The sequence below is a fragment of the Melospiza melodia genome, chromosome 14 (genome assembly GCF_035770615.1).
Source record: "Melospiza melodia melodia isolate bMelMel2 chromosome 14, bMelMel2.pri, whole genome shotgun sequence".
Taxonomy (NCBI): domain Eukaryota; kingdom Metazoa; phylum Chordata; class Aves; order Passeriformes; family Passerellidae; genus Melospiza; species Melospiza melodia.
This window is the reverse complement of record NC_086207.1, coordinates 10,534,314-10,558,368: the sequence shown is the minus strand read 5'-3', so window position 1 is coordinate 10,558,368 and position 24,055 is coordinate 10,534,314. Positions and strand designations below refer to the sequence as shown.

General features: G+C 39.4%; 1 protein-coding gene across 14 annotated transcripts in view; it reads right to left on the bottom strand.

Annotated features, from left to right (window-relative positions):
* The window catches only part of RAPGEF6 (Rap guanine nucleotide exchange factor 6), a 121,101-nt gene that overhangs the window by 30,010 nt on the left and 67,036 nt on the right, over positions 1 to 24,055 (bottom strand). For 9 of the 14 annotated variants that reach the window (XM_063168655.1, XM_063168664.1, XM_063168659.1 and 6 more), the window contains 12 exons: positions 16,394 to 16,525; positions 9,142 to 9,325; positions 8,155 to 8,291; positions 7,502 to 7,660; positions 7,138 to 7,290; positions 6,456 to 6,620; positions 5,433 to 5,540; positions 4,874 to 5,077; positions 4,095 to 4,203; positions 2,116 to 2,359; positions 1,381 to 1,538; positions 240 to 254 (listed from right to left, as the gene is read on the bottom strand). In XM_063168655.1, the coding sequence (XP_063024725.1) occupies positions 240 to 254; positions 1,381 to 1,538; positions 2,116 to 2,359; positions 4,095 to 4,203; positions 4,874 to 5,077; positions 5,433 to 5,540; positions 6,456 to 6,620; positions 7,138 to 7,290; positions 7,502 to 7,660; positions 8,155 to 8,291; positions 9,142 to 9,325; positions 16,394 to 16,525 (1,768 nt within the window). The remainder of the gene's footprint in view (positions 1 to 239; positions 255 to 1,380; positions 1,539 to 2,115; positions 2,360 to 4,094; positions 4,204 to 4,873; positions 5,078 to 5,432; positions 5,541 to 6,455; positions 6,621 to 7,137; positions 7,291 to 7,501; positions 7,661 to 8,154; positions 8,292 to 9,141; positions 9,326 to 16,393; positions 16,526 to 24,055) is intronic. The other 5 variants (XM_063168656.1, XM_063168660.1, XM_063168667.1 and 2 more) reach the window with 1 other exon arrangement.

Here is a 24,055-nt window from a genome sequence, read left to right as displayed (position 1 = left end):
CCAAGAAGTCATTCAGTGTGCTGGGGGCAGAAATGGGAATAAAATGCAGGTCTCAGCCTCAGCACAGCACTGTGCCTGTACAGCAACCTCTGGATTTGTTTTAAGGAAAATCACAGAGCACAGGGCTATCCAATGCCCCACAGTGATAACTATGTCAGTGCAATGTCTGATAGTGTTACATTTACAGGCAAGCCATGCAATATTAAGGTCTGCAGGATGCTTTACATGAGGATACTTACAGTAAAAGCCAACAGCTGCAGACAGGAGGAAAAGAAAAACATTGTATCAACACAAAATCAAGATTGAGATGCTTACAAAACTTATCAAGTGTACACTGTCAGAAATAATTTGGTTTTCTCTGACATTCAAACTGGCAGCATATTTGTTATAGCAAGGTTAAAGTAAAGCTAAGTGAGCCAGCTGAAGATGTCCCTGCCCATGGCAGGGGGCTTGGAATATTTGACCATTAAAGGTTCTTTCCAACCCAAATAATTCTGTGATTCTATCCAAGATGAACTACTTACCACCATTTCATATTAAGTGGTAACTTGTATAGTATTAAATTAAAATTTTCTGAAAAACATGCAGGCAGCAAGGATCTGGAATTGCAGCAAAAAGGGAACTTTTTTGCTATGGATATTTATGCACCTGATAAGATATACCTGTGCACACCCCTTTTAAACGGGAAATCTACATGTTTATGTAAACATAAGTCACAGTCACAAAACACTTTACAGAATATGTCACTATGTACAGAACTTACACTTAAAAAAGGGAAAAAAATATTCTGACCAGACATGTTTACAGGCAGCTGCATATTGCAACAAATGCCTCCTGCAGCCGCCCCATAAACTGGATTCCTACAGCAACAGCAATGAAAGCCCAGACCACATAGCTCAAAACATTTTTTAGGATTTTAGACATACTGTTGAGTATACATCATGTTTGTAAAACATGAAAATCACTGTGCTGCTACCATGGCAGTCCTATTCTATCCACAATACTGCCTGAAATATATACTGGCAGATAGAAGGATGGACAAGTCAAAGCACTGAGGAGAGATGGCAAAGGAGAAAGGGGCTAACAAAGATTATCTCCTTCCACCAGAGCCAAGTAAATTAAAGGCTCTCAGAAGTGGCAAAATACATTTCTTTGTTAAAAAAAAAAAGTAAGTCTCACATGATCTAAAAAAAGTAGGCAAGAGAGGCTCAGGCAGTGTGGATTTTCAGTATATTTCAGTATCATCCCTGTCAGGCCCACAGGATCCCTAACAATGCCAGGCAACTGCACTCAGCAGCAGTGATGTGAGTACAATATTCCCCCTGACCCAGCTGCCTTGTTAACCTGTATCCTGTAAATCAACCTCAAGCTGCCACTTACCTGAAGGGTTAGAGAAATCCAGAATGCTGGTTGTGGGCTGCAGCAGGTCAGGGCTGCTGGAGGAAAGGGTGCCAGGGATGGGCATGATGGCCAGGCTGTGGCGGCACTGCCGCGTCCCCACGATGCTGTCGTCCTGAGACTGGCTCACGCTGCCGTCGCTGCAAAACAGAGCTGCTTCAGTTACCTGCACCAAGCTCCTCCTCCTCACCCTGGCATGAATGAAACTAAGAAAAACTACATGCTGTAGACAGGCTTCCAAAACAAAATGGGGAAAAAGATTTGAAAGCGTTCATGGGGAGAGAAAAGATATTTTGGTCTTGTTCTGCATTCTTGGGGCAGGTGCCATGATTTTTTAAAAAACATAAGCAACATGGACATGATGACTAGACATCCTAAGGAACTGGTATCTCTTAATGGCCTGAGTATGAAGAAGGGTAGGTTTTAGGTAGAGGTTAGGGAGAAGTTCCTCCCTGTGAGGGTGGTGAGACGCTGGCACAGGCTGCCCAGAGCAGCTGCGGCTGCCCCATGCCTGGGAGTGTCCAAGGCCAGGCTGGATGGGCCTTGGAACAACTTGAGAGAGTAGAAGGTGTCCCTACCCATGGGAGGAGCTGGAATGGGATAGTTTTTAAGATATTTAAGTTCCTTTTCAACCTAACTCCTTTCCAACCATTCTATGATTAAAGTATCACAACCTAATCAGGAACCATTACTTTTTGGCAAAAGAGTCTGACAAACCTGAACAGTTTTGGAGGCAAGATGCTGAAACGGGTCTTGTCTAAAATTTTCCTGATTCTGTTTCTCCCACCAGACACAGTGTTTGCTTTCATTTTCTTGTTTCCTTTTTCACGGGGAAACATCTGTTCCACATCTCCAGGCATATCTGGGATAGAGTAACGGTTGTTTTTCTTTTCTGCAATTTTTGGAATATGTGGGATTCCATTCTTCTCCTGTCCTATCCTGCAGAGCAGCTCCTTAAACACTGTAAGAGAAGATACAGCAGTTGTGAGTAATCTTTGCACACTCTGAACTTAACAATGAAATATTCTTTTCCCCTCAAACTTTTTGCTTCTCACATTCCAGAGAGAGAATAAGGAAACACTGCAGCCAGGGCAATATGCACCATGCATTTATTGGCGTTTTTGTTTGCATCTTTTAGATAAAGGAGTGCACGTGCTTTTTCAAGAGTAACTGCAAGACAGACTGATATTTTCCCAAACTGTCTTTGCCTCTACTAGCACTACTGAACAGAAGCTCCATCAGATTTCCTATTACATTTATGAAACTAAGCTAGTCTATAACCCACACTGACATTCTCAAAGCTGGAATTCCATGGAAATTATAGGGGTTTGTTTTGTTTCTTTCCACATATATAAGGTGAAAAAAAAAATGTTCAAATTGTCTTGCCAACATCAGTTACTTCTTTAAAGATCCTTTTAAAATCTTTTGATAACTTTTCAAGTCAGAAATTCAGTATTTTCTGTTGAAAAAATGGTGATACTGGAAGAATGTAGAACTCAAAGCAAATTACTCAGATTGTCCCTATGAGGAAGGCAACCAAAACTTTCTGTACAGCAAGTCCAATTAAATGGTACATTTCTGATGCATAATAAAAGCCAAGGCTACAAGCTTTCCCAGTATAGATTCGAATAGAACAACAGGAATTGCTCATAGTCAGTACCAGACACTGAACACTCAATTAGGAAGTAAGGATAGTAAATATCACTGTGGAAAAAAGCTTCAAGATATTAATTCATTAAAATTTATAAGAAAAATCACCTTGAAATTGTATCAGCTAGCAGGAGGAGATTAGAACCCACTTTTAAGTGTATGTTGCTCACATTTATAACACAAATTACAACTTATCCCTGTCTCAGTTCTAGTGATGCTTCATTTCATGTCATTTCACTCAGTCTGGACCACTGGTGACTCTGGTTGTTTCAAGCTTTTTCTGCATTATGCTAATAAGCAACTGCTGAGGGCTTGAACTTTTTTAGCTGCACAGTGATCAACACAGTAAAATAATGAAAAGAAAATCAATAGTGAGCAAGGGCAGGTAACTGGGAGAAGGAAATAGGAGAAGAAAACCATCAGAAGATACGGATACAACTATGCAGGAAGGAGCTATCCTGGGCACAGTCTCCTTCTTTCTGTAGCTTTTGTTATTCTGTTGCCTGAACAAGATTATGGAAAAAGCACAGATCATTTGACTGAGATTTTAAAGAGGTATTTAGGTGTTTATATTCATGATGACAATTAAAAACCAACATTTATATGCCATACCACTTTTTATATCCCCTTTTCGATTACAAAGGTAATTTATCCTCTCATTCTTACAGCCCTTAAAGAAAGTTTCACAAAATCCCAGTCTTACATTTTTGCTGTTTCTTGGCAAAAATATTGTGGTCCAGATCCCCTGGCTTTGTTTCAGCCCCACTGCATGGAGGGACACTAAATCAGCTTAAACAGTCATCTGAGGATTTCTCAGGGAGTTGAAGAGCTGCCTGTGCTGGCTCTGTGCCACTCAACATGCAGCCCTTGGCACATGAGAACTTATCCAAGCAAACAGAGGCACAACGAGGGGACTTCTGCACAACTTCTCACCTCGAGAGCAAGGTGGAAAAAAACCAGGTGGAACCCTATTGCACTCATAAAGCCAGAAGGAGTGGAGTTTTTCTTTCACACATAAATATATATAATACATACAGTCTACTCACCAAAAATGTTTGTTTTTACAGTAATGGAGAGATGTGTGTTATTCTTTAAGATTTCCAGAGCTTTTACAAAGGTAATGTTCTCAAAATTCTGTCCATTTACTTCCATTATCTTTAAGAAATAAAAATTGGGACTATTAGGAGAACATATATCTGACAGAGTTACAAATACAAAGGTGATAATACAGGCACAGTAAGAACTTCCCAGGAAGTACCATATCATCTTTACTGCAGCTACAGAATGAAAACATTCCGTGTAAAATAACTATTTTCATCATGTCAGAGAAGTTATATCCTGTAAATAGGTCAGCACTTCCATTTTTACTTGAAAAATGCTTTAAATAAATTTATTTTCTGTGATAACACAACATTCTTGCAGTTAATCAGAAATGATGGATCATAAGCCACAGATATCACTTCAAAAGTGGATTTTCACTGAGTGTGATCTGCCTCAGTGAGCTGGGATCAAACACATCAGGTGAGAATCCATCCCACAAAACAATCTGATGGTTTCAATGCAAACCATATCTCCAATCAGAAAGTTTCAAATAATAACCATAACTTGGTTTCTTTTCCCATGCTGTTTTTGGAATATTTAAGTATTTTACATATTTTGAAAACTATTTAACAGAAACCCATTTAAAAAAAAGAAATGGACACTGAGCTGTGGCATTCCCACACTTTCCAGTGGTTTGGTTTTAGTACACAGCACAAGATTTCTGTTGAGAACAACCAAGAGGTGAGTGAAGCAGAATATTTTAAATTAACTTATTTGTTTTTACCTGATCACCACGCTTAAGTCCAGCTTCTGCTGCTTTGCTGCCTATCTCCACAGTCTCTACAAAAATGCCAAACCCTTTGTCACTGCCTCCAAGAAGGCTGAAAAACAGGGGAGAATCTCTGGAAGGTTTTTGCAGGGTGATTTGTCTCCATTTTGCTTTGGCAGCACAGGCAATATTCAGCAATCTGAGATGGCCTTTCATTTTCTGTAACACAGAAGACACAAAATGCACTGCAATGTTTCTTTGATCAGAAATGGAAAAACAGTTATGAAAAATACCCCAAGGGCCAGAAAACAGATTTTTGATATGAGATTTTCAGATCTTACTAAATAAACCTTGTCCTCTTTTGCAGAAATGCAAAAACTCCCAAGTGAGTGCCATAGGTATTACTTTATATGGCCTTTATATCTAATTTATATTTAAGAACAAATGTATCCCATGTTAAAAGCCACCCGTTAACAGTTACACTTGGAGACTACAGCTATTAGGCACTGGTACCACTCAAAAACTTAAATATGCTGTACTAGAAAATGTAAAATTAATTCTTTTTGGCTCCTACCGTATCTTCCAAGTTCTTTTCAAATTCTTCCAGGAATCGAGTCATGGCAGGATCTCCTTCAAAGTCATTAAAATGATTGTTCACCCACAGTAACACTACCCTGGTAACCTGTAAAAACAAAATAAATTATGCATATATATATATATGCATATAAAGGTACCTATGGTTCTTCTTCTATAAGCTTGAATCTATAAACACAGAGGAATACTTGGGTGTGGCAGAAGAACATAAAACAGATTACTGTATCTGATAAGAAAAAGACATTTAAACTTGAAATCATCTTCTTTTCCCCTTTATTTGTGGAAGCAAATGAAAAATTTAAAAACCCAATATTTTTATACCTAAAAAATACTGGCAACCTCACCCAGTACCTACTGGTGCATAAAATCCATCTTCACCTAAGCCTTCCTGGCACTGTTCATGAAAATCACCATTTAAAGCATCCTAATGATTTCTTTAAAGGAAGTTCTAGTTGTGATAATAAAAAGCTTTCTTCTAAGGAATTGTATTTAAGTCTTCAGATTGCTTCTGTAGGTGCTACAGAGTCACTATTATTCATGATAGTCAGTCTCACAACTGTATTATCCACCCATATTAAAAAAAAAATCTAAGTCTATAGCAGTTTCTCTTCCAAAATTATACTATTTCTACTTTTGTTTGATGACACACTTCTCTTTATCTTTCCTTTTATTAAAAACCAGTAGCTGCCAAATTGAAAAGCATGGAAAGAGCTAAGAAGAGAAGCAGTAACCACAGCAGACCCTGCACAACTTCCTATGCAAAACATCCAGTGTTTTGACAGTATGTTGGACTTCCTCAGCTCAAGGCTAGAACACATAAAAACACTGGCTAAGAATCAACAAATTGGCACAAGTTCCAGACTATCAAGGTTTCTCATGAATGAACACACAGTTAAATAGAGTGGAACCTAGTTTTATTTATCTTAGCTTATCAGCAATACAAAAAGAGATCAATTTAAATATATTTTCACCAGAAATATTAATCTCTTTGACTGCAACCAACCTTATCCCTGAGGCTGTCCACTGTGAACCATTCCAAGAGTTTATTTCCAACTTCCAAGGGACTTGTTAGAAATGTTCTGTATGTTAAAAGAAAATCTTCGATGTAGGTTGGATCCACAATAGAATGTTCCTCTATTAAGTGCATGATGAGTCTCTCGGGTGTTGCCTTTAAAAAAGCAAATCAAAAAAAATGATATCTCTCACCACTACCTCTCCCTAAAGAGGAATTCAACACAAACCCACATGACCAGTATAATCCCTTCAGAAAGTTCAGTTATGGCCAACTCAGGAGAAAATGCACCAACATGTTTAAATCAAATCCTCCTGCTTCTCTCAGCCCTGACATTTTGCATAGGTAACACCTGGCTAAAACAATTAGTAACTTCCCTTATTTTAATTTTTTGTAAGAATTTTAAGTTCCTCTTTCAGATTACAAAAAAATAGCCATAAATACCCCAAAGGGTGCTCCCAATACAAAACTCAATGTATGTGTTGAACAGGTTACAATGTATGTAACTTTATTAAAGGGGAAATGGAAGTAAAGTTGGAATATAATACACATTCCTTCCAATCAAGTTTTTTGAGCTGACACAGACAAAACTGAATATGTATACTAGATTCAAATTTACTTACAAGTAAATAAAAGTTTAATTGATTAATGGAAAGCATAGAAAGAAATGTACCTTGATAACTATGTGTCCTTTCCTGGTTCCACTGCGATCCAGCTCCCTGTGCTCCTTTACCATCACAATTTCTCCTTCTTCCTCCACTTTGTGAGTGTTTTTTTCTACATGGTTCAGAATCCTCCAGTAGTCTTGCTGGGCTATACACACAAACTGTGCCCAAGGAGAACAACAGTGAATAACGTATCTAAAATATTAATGTATCCCCCAATCTCCAGGCTGAACAACCCCAATTCTCCCAGTCCCTGTCCACAGCAGAGGGGCTCCAGCTCTCAGAGCACATTTGTAGGTTTCTCTGTACCTGTTCCAATCTGTCTCTTTTATTAGATGCTTAAAAATAAGATATACAGAATTGCAATCTTACCTGACAATCATCTACTTTGGTTCTGACCACTCCATTCATGTACTGTTTGTCCAGTGAGGGAGTAATCCCAAAACTATTTCCCATACAGAGACTCTCACTCTTCCCATCAGGATAGGTGATTTCTACTGTGCCATTTAAAATAACATACCAAGAATCAAGCTAGAGAAAGAAAAAAAAAATTAAAAAGTGAAGCTAATTCAACAACTTTTGTAAGCTCTTACTCAGAAAGGCTCATTCTTGTAGCCTCCAGTTTGTTATCAGCACATCTCTGCAACATTTAATTCACCAACCCTGCACTGTAAGGCAGTGAGATGTAAGAGATGGAAACAGGAATGCTTTTCAGCTTTCTTCATTTACTTCAGAACTGATTCTGAAGGGAGAAATACTGATTAATAGATTGCTTTCTTAATAAGTAGGCTAATTGCCATGATATATTTGTACCATTTAGTGAGAATGAACATCCCTTCCCTGGGCACTCATTTAGTCACTGCCAGAGATGAGTCTACCTCACCCCTTCTGGGAGGGATGAACAGCAAGTGCCATTCCAGATGTCTTGATACAAGTAGGAAGAGAGATTTCAGGATAGTGACTCAGGGCACCTGTGCTGGAGCCTGACTACTGATTTCACACCTCCTCTGGCAGCAGGGACTTACTTCCTGGCCATCCTCAAGTATGATGGCTCCTGCTTGCTCCACGACTTCAAATATCATCACTGAGCACAGCTCTCTCCTCACAGACATGGTCATGTTGGCAAAGGCAGGGAGTTGATGCATGAATTCCAACAATTGCTCTGTTGGACAAAGGAAATATTGGTATGATGACTGCAAGGCCCAGGGTTTCCTTGGATTCCTTACCTTCCACGAGTGTATTAAATGTTAGTTAAATTCATTTGGAAATTGAATTTAAATTTGAAAATTGTTCAGGGGTGTTACACTTCCCATTAGTGCCTGTGGCTAAAAAGAGCCCAGTGTGCACTTTGTCATCAAGAGCCAGAACTCAGCTTCACAGCCTCGCTGGTGTTCTGATTGACTCTCAGGGCAGCAGTCTAGCTAACAGTAAAAGCACTTCAGCTTCAAACATTTAGAAAAATTAAAAATACCCCTAGGTACAGTAATTATAAGCTAGACAGGAGCATGAAATGATTTTCCAGTGTTCAGAGACGCAATCTGAAGTACAGCAGAAAGCAAATTTTGCTATTGAAATTCATGCCAATTTCTAGTTAAACACTGCAGCAAATTATCTTCATTTTAACTGTTTTGCAGCTTACAGTTAAGTATACCTATACTCAGTAATAGTATGTTCTCTTTGCTATTTAATAACTACTTCAACACTTTCAGGCAGTCAGAATTACCTTGCTACATGTCCCATTACATCAGTGCATACAATGACTGTAAAACATCACATCTCCAGTATCACAAAGACTGTTGTTCAAAATACTTGGATTCTCAGAACAAATACTCTCTCAGATAGCAAGAGAAGACATCAATTAAGAGCATCAAGAGAGCAAAGTGAGACATCATTCCATTATTAAGATATACATTGAACATTAACTCATTAAACAGTTTTTGGTTATGCTTCTCTTACAGATGTTATATGAAGTAGCCCTATGTAAATTTTACTACTGTGTTTTTCCTCCTCACCAATGTCATCATCAGTTTTATCTGCAGGCTCCTTCTCAAGGCACTCTCGGACAACATCTCGCCCCAGAAGTGGATCAGAAGTTCTGTCAATGTCTTCATCCTCCTCCTCTTCTTCATCTTCAGAGTCTACAGGAGCTTCCGGAAGACCCGTTAAATCAACATCTCCCATCTCACTTTCTGTAGCCTACAAAGAAAATGTCAGAGGGTTCAATGTCCTCAGTTCAATGATTTATGGTCTGAGGTAGCTAATTAAAAATATTAAATTCTGTGACCAACAAGTCTAACTAGAATCTCTAACAGCTCCCTTTCTGAACACTGAGGAAAACATGTTGTGCTGAAATCTACTAAATTTTCATTTTACAGCATTTATTCTCTTTCTTGTGAACTCCTGTGACATTGTTTTTTCACCATTTGAGTCCACAGTATTAACAAAATAGTAATATAGTTTAGTAATATCATTGGTTACCCAATGCCTGTCAGCAATAGATGACAACAAAGACATCACCCTGAGCAATCAAACAAGACAATGGTCAAAGAGTACAAAATAGCAGCCACAAAAAGCAGAATCACATAGGAATCACTTGCACTAATTCCTTATGTACAGTTTAAATGATGTAATGGCATGAAAATAAATTTCCAAACAGATGGAAGGGGGAAAAAAATGTAGTTTCAAATTCTCAGTTTCTACAGAGTAGTTGCTCAATCACTTTTTTTAAAGCTTAAGCCAGAATGCAAATCATTTTTCTGTTTAAATTCAGAAATTTGAACAACAAGATCTGCCACTGAAAAGTACAAGGCAATTATATAGAAACTTGCAGAAAATGGAGTTTGTTTTTAAATGAGCGCATTTACAACACTCACTTTCACTTTGAAGAAATCCTTGAGATTTTACAAAAACACTGAGCTAAGGTTTTTGCACATTCACAAAACATCCAAAATGAAGGATGCATTTGAACACTGTAATGGAGCCAAGCACAGCTTCTCTGGACAACCTGTTCCAGTATCTCAAAACCCTCACAGGCAAGATTTTCTTCTCTGTACCCAAATTACCTCTACCTTTTGTCTTTGTCACTACAGGACATGGTAAAAAGTCTTTCTAATAAATCTGCTTAAAGTATTGACAGGGTGCAATAAAGTATCCCTGGGGCCTTAATCCCTATTTTCTCCAGTCTCTGGGGGCTTCACACAACTGCCAGATGGAGACTGCATGCCCAGTTCCACCAGCCAAGTCCCTCAGGGCCCTGCCATGCACTGCCTTGAGTCCCCTGGCCTTGCTCAGATCCTCAGGTGCTCTCAAACACGACCTTCTCTTCCCGTGGCAAGAATTTGATCCCCCAGTCCCTGCCTTGATGTTCAGGGCATGGAGAGATGTGGGAAGAGCAACCTGTGAAAACTGAGATAAAAATTGCTGAGTGCTCTGCCTTCTCCATGTCATCAGTTCTCCTGCCTTATTTACTGGGGAGTGAAGCACAATTTCTATCCTTTTTTGGGGGGGTTTTAATTATTTGACTAATGTACCTGTAGAAGCCCTTCTGGTTTTTGACACATCCCTTGCCACATCCCCCTCCAACTGAGCCTTACCCTTCCTGATCCCAACCCTACACATTAGGGCAGAGTTCCTATATTCTTCCCAGGACACATAATTCCTCCCTGATTCCACCATGCATTTTCTTCTTGTGCTTCATTTTCACCAGAAGGTCCTTACTTGGTCACTGCTCTCCTGCTTTTATGGCCTCACATAAAACAATATTCACTTAAAGTGATTTAATCACACCAGACTGCACGGTCTCCATCTCCCTACACACTCCATGCTGATGTGAGCTCCTGTACCTGCACAGAGGAACAGCTTTGTCATCCTACACAAGAAAAAAAAAAACTGGGGTTTATATATAACCTTAGAGCTTGCCCACATTTTGGTAATCAGCCAGCTAACCTAATAAATAAAGCTTAAACTATTTTAAAATATGTATTTCTTTCAGAGGAGGCTAACAATATAGAGAGGGTTAAATCTGTTTTACATTACATCACTTTATTGGCTTCTGTAGCTCACATTAACAGTTTTGGAATTAAGCCCAAGTGCAAATTGTACTTGGAGAGTCTCAGCAGCACATGATCAGTACAGCATTTTATTCTAGGACTTTTCTAGCATTTCTTCATCTAAATAGTCACAATTTATACCAACTTCTCCATGCTATGTCAAACAGCAGCACCAATCCTCACTTTGACACCCCCATGCTAAACCAGAAAAACTGAGGTTACAGGTTCTACAAAATCTTTAATATCCTACAGAGGAAAATAGGCAAATCAGCTCCTTTCTTGATAAATAAGTTATGATTTGATCAAACTATGAAATAGGAGCAGTTCCTCCAACTGTGTTTCCAAGATTCTGTGCAGATGGGTGACAGAATGCTGGCAGGTCAGTGCTGGGGGAACAGGAAGGATTTCACTCATAAAGCCATCTGCAAAAGTAGCTGCTCTTCCCAACCACAATGCTCCAGCTGTTGCCATTATCAAATACAAAAATCAATCCTAGCACAAACATTTATGAACTACTGATGTACAAAATGAAACCTGAAGCTGCAATCCTCAAATCTCACACAAATATGGATTTCCAGGATCAGGTCTGTGACACAGGGGTATCTACTGAAATATATATCCTTGATAAATATTTCATGGATAATCTATTTCAATATTGAAGCCTTAACCACAATTGGAATTACTGCTGGACAATGATGCTGCTGCCCACAAAGAGTGCATACTCCCAAAGTGATAAATGAAGGATTTTGAAACAAGTGCAAGGGGAGAGAACTGACAGAAATAAACAGATTGAAAAAAACTGATGCAAACTGGTTGGTCACTAAGAGAAGATGATTGCCAGGTATTGATACAAGAAACTCATTTCTCTGAGTAGAGGTGAGACCCTCTCCAGCCACATCTAGAGAAATAATTTGGATTCCCTGTGTGACTCTGGCTGGGCACCTTAGAGCCTGTCCCATAAAAGGGCAAAGAAAGATGTTTTCCCTGTGTAATACCTGTCAAATTCTTTTTCCCTGAGGAGCCCTGTAACAGGTCAAAGCAGCTGTACCAGCCTGCATTTCAACTGCTGTATGCACAACCAAACAGCTTCCCCTACTTCCAGCTGAGGACCGTAGTTCTAAAATTAAATGTACTTCCAGAAAGGGACTGACAGAAAAAGAATAAATTCTTTTAAATTCCCCTCAAGCAAGAAGTTACTTGAAAAATTGTAGGGAATAACTTACTTTTTCTTTCTATAATTAAAAAGGGTTTGCAGCACAACAGAAAGACACCTGCTCTGCAGTATTCCAAGCAAGCTACAATTCACAATACACACATTTGGACATTTTGGAGTCTGTGTTTCAGAAATCTCCAACAGGGAATAACAACAGAAAAGGCAAGAAAGAAAAGCATAAATTTTCATCACTTTTTGCAACTAACTCAGGATTTAACACAATGTCTCCATAGCAGAGCTTACAGGCAGGAATCTTCTGCTGATCTCACTAAGCTTTATGTTCATAATTTCCTGTTTAACTGGAAATGGGCTTTACTCTGGACCGAGAGGCAGCTGGGACAAGTGAAACCTCATTTCAACACTATTGATGAATGCAGTGTACACAGATGAAGAGAAAATCTTTACATATCTTAATAAAACACTGTTTCATTCTTTGGTTCTACCATTCTAATCATGTTTTCCAATTCTAGAACGAAGTTTGTACTACTTACTGAAAAATTAATGTCAAGATACCATTAATTCAAAAGGTCATTTCAAGGTTGCATTAATCAAAATTATCCAGAATATTAGTGACACTAATGATACTTCTAAAGAGTTTAGCATGTGAAGCCTGGCATGATACATATGAAGCTGACTGCAAAAGCAAAGCAGCATTTTGCAAACACTTTATGAAAAGCTGTATTTTGCTGTACCAAAAATGCTTTCAATCATTGAGTCAATACATCACACCCAAAATGTAGGTTTATTACATATCAAAGATATTCTCTACTCTCATAATATGATGACTATTTGGGGGAAACCACTTTTCTTTTTTGTGATTTCAAAATCTGTCTATATTGATGTGTTGCTGCAATATAATGCTGTGTTAAATATTGTGCAATGGCATTATTACTCAACATTTATCTATTACTAAGTAATACCTAGAGATCTTTTATAGATTTGTGACAAATAATAAGAGAATTCTCCATCACTAACTGTTACAGCTACTGCAGTAAAACCCATAAAATACATAAATGCACATAAAATGCATCTTTTATCAGGTTACTATCTGCACATTAGGCATATGAGAACGAGATAGTAAAAATTCACTAAAAAGTTAAAGGGGAGAAAATCACTGTGGATTGTTAAGGATTTCCCCCCTTCATGTCATGTCTTCTCTTCACCCACAGCTTATCAAATGCTTGATTTTGTAATGCAATCTTTCACAGTTAATGTCACTGTAGCTCTGATCATACATGGCTGTAGAATTATCTCTCAATATCTCACTCATCAGTGATGAACACTGGTGACCTGCCTCAGCATCAGCCTGGCCAGCAAGGAATTCTCTAACAGATGTCCTCATTTCCTTCAGGATGCAAAACCAGACAGGTGAATGTCACTGAAAAGGACATTCTTACCTGAAAAGTCCTAACTCCTAAAAATTAATATAAAATCTGCAGTCATTTTCACATTAATTATTCCTTAGTGTACAAAACTCCTAGCACCATGGCTTATTTGCTACAGTGCACATAAAGATGTTACTCCATCATTTCTTTTATTTATATAATTTTTATTTGTTTAGCAATTATGCTCTTTTGTCATTTATGGATGAGTGGATATAAGACAATTACCCACACATGATAAAAGAGTGTTCTCTTATTACAAGATATCATTGCTAGAGTGATTTCTTTGTAATCAATAATATATTTTAAGTGCTTTTCACTTAGAGAAACCTCTCCAAACTACTCAGGCAGGCAACTCAAGCACCCTGCTGTTATGGCCCTGCAGTGCCTTTTCCAGTGCCAGTGTCTGTGCAGCTGTGGGAGCTGGACACTCTCAGCCCTACCTCTAGCCCTGATGGCAGCTTGTCCTGGGGTGAGGTCCCCATCACCATGGCTGGTCCAGGTCAGAAGATGCAGCAGCAGCAATGCTCTGGCCCTGCTGAATCACCTTGGCAGGACTCTTCCAGCCCCAGGGCTCCTGGAGCTGTTGGCTCTTGGACTCTCCCAGCCCTAACCCTGACCCTAATCCTCACCCAAACCAATTTTATGGGTTTTCCAGATCAGAAAGATGCGGGAGCTGCAATGCTGGGGCCCTGCCAGCATTGCTCTGGCAAACCTTTTCCAGCCCCACTGTTCTGGAGCTGTCAGCTCTTGGACTCTCCCAGCCCCAACCCAAACCCAACCCTAACCCATCACCATGGCTGGTCCAGATCATAAAGATGCAGCAGCAGCAATGCTGTGGCCCTGCCATGATCTCCCTGGCAGGCCTTTTCCAGCCCCAGTGGAGCTGTAAGCTCTTGGGCTCTCTCATTCCTAACCCTAACCGAACATCAATTCTGACGTAGTCTTGATTCAGAAAATAAGAAAGAGTAAAAATAATCAAGATACAGAACACCATCTTCCAGCACAGCCTCTCAGAAATAAGAGAACTCATGGAGCATCTTGGGGAGACTCTCTCAAGAATGCCTGCCAGCTACTCCTGATCTAGCTGGCAGCAAGCAAATCTAAAGTAGTGAGGTTGTAGATTAAATAGGACAAAAACACAGGGACACTTCCAGTGTTCTAAAGTAATTTTTGCAATAATGTCTTATTTTTCAAGTTCCCTAAGCAATATATTGCTGTAAACAGGTATCATTAATCTGTTTCCAGTATAAAAATAATATCCAGACAGCACCTAAGCAAAAGGAACAGGTTACACCTGTTACAAGTTACATCAAAATCAAGTTACACCTACACCATGCTCAACAACTGCTGTATATTCTGTATTGTGGCCAGACTGCAACTTGGAAGTGGAAAAGCTGTGAAACTACTGATCAATATAAATCCAAGCTGAATGCCTTCATCAATCAGAGCATAAACACCCATGAAATGAGCTCTGTGATTTGACACAAGACAGGTAACTTATTAAGTGTATTATCAGTAAACAAATGAAGCTATCTCTGGCTTTCAGCCAACTTCTCTCAGGAAGCCACACTAGAATTTCCACAGTCAATTAGTGCAAAGTGGGTTTATTACCACACTTTTGTTTGCAGAACTGAACATCTGCTATTAGCAATAAATATAAATAATCAAGGATGGTATTGGAAACACCAGGCTGATTTCGAGAGTTTTGTTCCATTTCAGAAAGGAAAATGATCCCATGAATCAACAACTGTTACTTTTAAAAGCCACAGCATACTTGGTGGTACAGAAAGATGTGAAAAGCAACAAAAAGAGCTTTACAAGCAGCAGCTTGTTGCATTTCTGTGTCTGTGGGAGTGATGAGCCCCATGGGCAGCAAGGGATAGGTGGAAGCATCAAGAGGGTTTTACCCATCTTGGATAAAGGGTCACTCTTCCTGTTTATGGAATGGTTTTAACACCAAGGAAGGATGTGGGATCTCAGCACCTCAGGACTGATGTGCAGAGTGACCGAGACCACCCTTGGGGGGCTCGGGAGTCCTGGAATGTTGCCAGAAGTGTCTGGTGGCTGGACTTTGATCCTGCACGGGAGACGACACCTGTATGAGGATGGGAGGATTTCACTGGGTGAATGTTGAAGGGATAAGTTAATTAGTGTGAAACACAGGGTTTAAGATTTCTGTACAGGGGGGTTTAGAGAAGTAAGATGGAGGAATTGGGGCGTGTCCTGTCCTTCTTCTTCTTCTTCTTCTTAGGCTCCATCTTCTGTGGTGATGTTGGCACTTAGGGATTGGTTATTACTAAAAGTGCACTGGTCAATAAGGGTAAAAGGTATTGGGGAAAATTGATAAATATTGTATACGTGATTTCGAGTATAAAGATAGGTAACCGCCCCGGGGGCTCTCAGTGTGCTCATGGCTGGCTGCTGTGCAGACCTCTGTCGGGCCGAGAGAAAATCTTTTAGATAAACAACTAATAAACACTGGAGACCAAGAAAAAACCTGAAGCCTCTTCTCATCCTTTGAAGCGCGGGCTGCCCAAGGCCATCCCCGAGCCTTTCCAGGCCATAAAACAGCCGAGAAACCGACAGAAGGAGAGCTATGAAACCAAAGCAGTCTTACCTGATAGATATCCGAGAGGCTGCTGCTCCCAGAGTCGCTGGCAATGCTGCAGCCGGACTGGCTGGAGGGGACGTGCGTCACCTGGGGATGGGGATTGTCCGTCAGGTGCATCTTGGTAAGGTCAGCTGGAAGCTGCAAATAACAGGAATTTGGGGAAAGGCAGGGAAAAGAAAGGAAAACAAGATGTGTAAGTTTGATTGGAAGACAAAGTTTTTCATAAAACTTTGGTTAGGTGTTTAAATTTGTATTTGAATTGCTGAATTATTGAATCAAAATCAAACAGAATTTGAACCTGTAACTTGATATACATTTTGAGAAAAAGCTAGTTTAGACTAAGCTGACCCAATCATGCTTCACTTTTCATAAAACTGATGGAAAACAATGCACCCTTCTATAAAACAAAGGTCCTGGATATTTACAGCTAAGTGACACACCCCAAGATGACAAATATATGATGCTGGCCAAACAGCACACAGTATGTAACCTTAGCTGACATTGCAATCCATTATGAAGAAGCAGGATTCCTCCTTAAAAGTTCAATTTATGAACCTTAGTTCAGGAATAACCTTTAGAAAATATCAATGTAGAACAAAAAGTAATGTAATCTAAATAAAACATTTGATCTGTAAAGGGCTTTAAATTTTCTTTAAAGAAATGAGTACACAGAAAAAATATTATACATTTTAGCTACAGCTATGTACAACAGCACCCCTATTTTATAAATCTATCTGTAAAAGAACACACATGCAGATATCTGAGTGCAAAACTCAAGTTCACAAACATATTCTTTCTACTAAAAAAAAGCAATAGCTTTTAAAGACTCAGAACTGCATGGGATACTGTCAAATGAAGTCCTTTAATTCAGCTGCTTGTTTATTTTTTGTCACATATAGTTATTTCTAAAATATTGAATTATTAAAATTTAATAAAATTTAATAAAATTTAGTTTTTTAAAATTATACTCAACTATGTGAAAAGCACATTGTATCAAGGAAACATAGATTCTCTATGTGCCTTTATCGTTTTTAAATTATACAATTTACATATTATTTCTTTTTAAAAAACGTTCTGAGGCAGAAAATGTCCAAAACTACTCCAACAGCATCAACTGTTGTCATAAAAATTAAAATATTTCTTCTGTAAAACAAATCAAATGCCCCACAATCATGTCAGCTACTACATACTCAGTCCTACAAATTAAAGGACCATACTGGAAAATACTCCTAGGCTGGTATCAACTTTATAAATACTGACCAAACATTAAGAGAAGTGATAAACAGGTTTTGATTTACCATTACAATTCCATGTTCATTATCTGAAGAACACACAAGAGAAGTACTTCATCAAACACCAGTTCAAATATTTTCTGAAAACACGGATGGCACCAGAGGTTTTGCCAAACCTCCCCCACAACCAGGGAAAAATTGTTGAGACCCTCTGACAAATGCAACATAATTTTAGTGTCAAAATTGTGATAAGGAACATGAAGGATCTTGCATCCCTTGCAACTCCCAATGACATTCTCAATGGCAATCACTACTCAAACACAACAATCCATGTGGGCTATGAAAGAAAACATTACTCTTCCTTACTACCCTAATTTTTACCTTAGTCTAGTTTTGTTTTTTCTTAACAAAAGAAAGTACAAAATACCCAACCTGTAAATTCATATCTATGGTCACATGAAAAGGAGAAAGTCTGAAAAGGAAAAACAGTTGCTAAAATCCCACCAAAAAACCCATTCAAGCAAGGGGGAAGAAAGGAGGTTGGCAGAATGAGGGTTAGGGAACTTCAGTTGCAGCGGGCTTGATCTAAACACAAAGGAAACACAACACTTTAGAGCCCATGTTTAGCCACCAGAAAAAGTTTTACAGGCTGAAAATACCTATTTTCAGGATTTGAGAACAGCAAAAAGGTCAAAGCACTCAGATGACAAAATTCAATCCAGGGGCCAGCAGCACTGGGGAAGAGCTGACGTACATGAAGAGCTGTGAGCGCATGGGGAAGAGCTGATGTAACACCCAGGAGTTTTAGGAAATTACAGAACAAATCACCCCACACAGATTCACTGACTCTAGCTTAAAGCCCACAGGTTTGCTGCAAACTCTTCAGGCTGTCCCCACCTTTATAACCTCCCTATTCCAACAAACAGCTCTGACTTCAGCTTCAATCTTTTTGTCCATGATCAAATCCAATGCTGACTGTGGTAACACAGACATAAGGAAATTTAATTTAAGCTCCCTTCTATCCAGATTCTCAAACCTTCAAAACAGCTCCAGTAAAATAGTGAGCAGGAGGAAGATTAGAACCAATTCTGCAGGATTTCCCAGGAGAACAATGGCAGGTGCTGCTCTTCACCAACAACTGGTGCTGTTAAAGCCTGTTCTGGCTCAAAGACACCCCAGCACTCACACATATGCACTGCCACATACAGTTTGTCTTCTCTAATTTATTTGAGATTTTAAGATTCTTGTGATGAACACTGTCTCCCACACCTATGGGGTTCCACCTGGTCTAGTGGAAGGTGTTCCTGCCCATGGCAGGGGCTTGGGACAAGATGAGCTTTTAGGTCCCTCCCAACACAAACCATTCTGTGATTCTGTAATTCTAAGCACTGATGGAACAAGACATGGCTCTCAAAATAAATAGGTTATGCATATATTTTGTGTGTCATTTTCACAAACACCCACTGATGATCAAAGCACTGCCAGCCTTCCCAAAGGAGTATTTCTAAACAACTAATTAATCAAAACTGCTCTTCAATCCCCCTGCCAGCACTCCACTTCCATCACCTATAAAGCAGATGGGTATGTATGTATGATGCAAAGTCCTGCTGGACTTTGCAATATATTCTTGCAAAAGACATTTAATGCAAGTTAGATGCAAAGAAACATCCCAATATCTCTTTAAATTTGAGAGAGAGATAAGGTTTATTTGAGACAAGTGACCTTTAAAGTACTGCTTGCCACTCTACTTGATCTCCCAAAATAAATCACAGCTTCTGCCTTTTGTATGGCATTTTTATTACCCAAAGTGATTGTTCTCTCTTGCAGAGCTCACCAGGCAGCAAGATACAGAGAGGATGTTTCTGTACCTACATGACAGCGGACACAGGAAGCTTTTGCTGGTTGTGGTTGGGAAGTTGCTGCAAGTGACATAAAATTGTCTTAAATATTGGTGGCTGTGACTTTTTTTTCTGAAACTTAGAAACTCTTGCTACAAGAGCATCAGTATCCTGAAAAATCCTGTGTTGGGAAACAAGGTCCACACAGCAATGTCCAACTATACCCATATCAGATGCTTTTGGATGCAGATGTTTAGATCTGCACTATCTTCTGGCTAATTATGTGCCCCAGCACCCCAGACAGGAAAACCACAAACATTCTGATAAACATTCCAGACTACTTAGTTGCTACTTTAAACCACAACAATTCCATTTTTTCACAAGAAGGGATAATCTGGAATTGTAATATGAGTGCATCTGACATGCTGGCACAGCCTGTCCCTGCAGCAGTGCCAGCACATCCTTGTGACTGACCTTTCCCAACAAAGGGATATTTAGGAACAAACCCCCCGTTGAAATGCCACACTGCAATTCAGAACTGTACCAGAAAGAAAGTTAAGAAAATAGAAGTTATCATCAGCACAGCCACCTTCACTCTGCACCCCCTCAGAGTCAGGAAAACACAGTTGGTGATTATATCAAAAAATCCTGGATCAACTAGGAATTTTCAAAGCAAACTGCAAGAGGAAAAAGGAGAGAAAAAAAGACTAAATCCTTCAAAGCTTATCCTAATGGTAGCATCAGCCTGCCATGCCACACAAACCCAGAAGCACCAGCAGCCTAGACTTGTTTTTGTTAAAGGAATTTGAAGTTTTGGAAGATGGTCCACAGGCTGATCCCATCTCATTTGTCAGGACACAGCCACAGGCAGTTACCTCAGCCAGGTAAGGGAGGAGGTGGTGGGAGAGCACATGGGAGTGTAAAAGCCAGCACTCAGTAACATCTAATAAAAAATAAGATGCACAAAATACTAAACTCTCCCCATAGTAGACTTGAAAACCTGAGGTGGAGACTCCAAAGGTCCACCAGGAATTTTGGCTTTTTCCATCCATTTCTTGGGTGCAGCCACCTAGCACCAATACAAGGGGAAGCAGCACTCCTGCTGCCAAACCAGAGAAACTCCAAAAAACTCTGCAAGCCCCAAACCTGTCCTTTCTCCTATTACATAATACAAAGTTTACTTAAAAGGAGTATTATGTTTTATTATTTTTGTTTGTTTTTTTAAAGAGACATCAGGACATCTTGGTTTTATACAGAATTACTGACTTTCTAAAAGTAGCTTGGTAACAAGAGCAGAATAATGATGTGATGGTTTCTCCCTGAGACAGCTGAGGTTTCCCACTGTGCTCCAGCAAGGACAGTATAAAGTTTAACAAAGGTGAGTACAAGGTTGTGTATCCACACCAAGTCTCGTGTCTGTAATTTTGAAATTAATTGGAGTGTAAGCTCTGATCCATGGCACAACTCACAGGCCAGCAGACAAGGACAGTGCGTCTGCAGTGACATTTACTTCCCACGTAAACACCATTTACTCTCAGCAGTGAAGTCACACAGAATACAAGGGAATTAAATTAAAACCTAATTTTGCTATAACAGACTTTCAAGATTGCACATGCTCTGTCCAACAGAGCAAATGACGTGACCTTTGATGAGATGGCCGCCCATCAACTCGTCTGAAAAGGACACAAAGTGATGGTCAGCCTGAGGACAACCTCCCTTCATGTTCTCCCTACAGAGGGTTTGCTAAAAATAAAGGCTATAGAAAGCCACTGCAGTGTTTAAATGGAGTGAAAGGCAACCACAGAATTCAGAAGTTAAGTTTTGTCACAGACTGGCCAAACTGAGACATTTCTAATTCCCCTTTTTTTTTTTCTCATGGAAAGGAATCAGTAGAACCTCTTTTGGCAGAGACCATGCTCTTCATCCTTTATTTCCATAGAGATTTACTTTAGGATTTGCTGGTATCTTTATCCTAAGGAAAAACCATCTCTGTGCCTTTGTGCTACAAGTTTTGAAAGTAAGCATCATGTTTACTGTTACCCCTTGGATAACCAAAAAACACATGCTGAAAATGCATAGGCAATATGAATTTGCAAAATAGTCTTCACAGAGGGACACAAGACCAGTGAATTATCTTATCCTGTGTGTAAGAGTTTCACCACTGTGTTTTAACCTGCAGTAAATTGTATGTTTATCTAACACATTCAAAAAGATCCCACAACAAGAACAGTGGCCAAAGGACTCATCATGAGGATAAAAACAAATAAAGGAAGCACAACTCACTGCACTCTTCTGGCCCATTCCAAATTCAAATTAATGGAAAGAAAAAGGGCAATAAAAAATCAAAAGGTTTGCCCCTCTCTTTAATCTCTTTAATACTCCTTGGTAGCAAAGTTTTTTATCAGTTTTTCTAGGAGCCCATATGGATGTTTACAACCAATCGATGCAGTCTGGACGCAGCAGAAGCATCAGCCTCTGAGAGAACAGTCTGTCCTTTTCCAGGCTGTATAAGCAAATTTTCTGTCCTTGGTTTTACAGACTGTCAGTAACCTTCTACCTTATTTGCTTTTCTGAAGTTCCCTGAAATGCTGCCAGCAAGACCAATGTTCAGAAACAACACAGGAGTTATTTTCCATAAAACAGCCGAGGACGAGCACAGTGCAGGCCTGGGGTGTCAGGGCACACACACAGCTGCTGGGCCACTGAAAAACCTCCAGCTCAGCCACCTCACTGTGAAAACCAGCTCTACAAGACAAACAGTCCCAATTTTAAGGCACATTTTTTGAGCATTTTGTTTATTGAGGTTTTCCATTAAGAGGTTTTCACTGTTGTAAGCTGGAACCTATTAACACACGCTCAGAGCATTAACTGTGATGACACTGGGTAACCTCTGAGCCTTAGGAACACTCCTGCTCAGCCTCCACCATAGCCAAGTGGTTTAAGGACAGCAATTTTCCTTTCTCAGATGACACAGAAAGCCTGGACTGTCACAAGAAGCCAGTTAAAAAAAAAAAAATGTTAGTCTTAACTCTTAAAAATTAAACCAAATTGCCAAATTAAAAAGACCACATAATCAAAGAGTTGAACAGGACCCCAGTCCTCTGAAACAGGACTTCTCCAGCTCTCACCTCTCCCCTTTCAGTGACCATGTCCTTCCAGTCCCTCCAAACACCATTTTTTGATACCCTTGATTCAACACCTTTCATACCTCTGATATTGAACTAGTTCTTCAGAAATTCTACATTCCACCATCTTATTGACAAGTTGCTTTGATGGTCTCACTACCTGCTTGTGTTTCCACTGTCAGCTTGTTCATTTACACAAGACAACTAATTTATTTAATTCATTCTCCTTTTCCTTTCTACAACCCACTGAAAAAGGAGCAGCACAGCTCACTCCACTGACTGCAGTCTCTCACCTGCAATCCTTTCCATATCCCACTTTCTGCTCTCCTCCATCCCATTCATTCCATCTAAGAAATGAAAAAGGAACAAACCTCTTGGATGTTTTTTCTTGGCATCAATAAATTATTTTAATCATCTCGTATATCCTGCTAGTAAATCAACAAGAAACCACTAAAACCCACGACTTCTCTGAAGTTGTTCTGTAGAATTTTCAGTAATTTTTTTCACAAGGATTTGTATAAATTAACTCTGCTTTATATTAACCTTTTACATACAAGCCACAATTCTCCTCCAGTTCAAAATACACTTAGAGCTGTGTTAATGGGAGAGGAGAAAGTTGCTTCCCTGAGATACAAAGAGAGGCCACTTAGGTGTCCACAGAGAGAATAAGATTAGCCCAGCTGAATTACCCATGCTGACATCAGTCCACAGACTTAATGCAAACAAAACCATTTCCTCCTTAAAGACCACAGATGGCTCACCAGTGGCACAAAACCAGATTTCTTCAGCTTTTAAAAAGCACCAGTGATGTCTGGGGGGTGAGGTTTTTGTTTTTAAAGCCAAGTGGTGGCTCAAGCTTTTTACCCAACAGGTCCAGATAAAATCCTGTGCCCTTCAATAACACAATGCAAAAAAACTCAGTACCTATCCAACTACACAAACTTCATGACAATATTCATTTCAACATTTTAATTCACTATCTACAGTATCTACTCCTGGTTTTATCTATAGTACACACATGAATCTCAAAGAAATAAGGACCAAGTTGACATCATTCGTGGCAGCCTTGCAGTGCCTCAAAAACTATTCCTGAAGCCTTCCTAAAATATCTCCAGGCTTACAAGAAGGTAGAAAAACACACATAACACATAAAAACCATCTGGAAGAATTAATAATCCCTAGAGGCTGTTTATTGCCTCTGGTAGCCAAGAGTATTTTGGTCTTTGTGGCTCCTATAGCACACAGAAATTAAAATTCTCTGAAGTATTACATTTCCTTAGTTACAATAAGGTGATATGAGGACAGAATTTCAAACTATATTCTGGGGTTGCCTTAAACCACACATGTAATGCAATTTTAATTTGGTTTTCATATGTCTAAATTATAGATTACTACTATGCCTTAACTCACGATAATGCCAAGTGTCTGACACGCAAACATCTCAGCTTTGGAGAAGAACTGGGTCTGAAAATT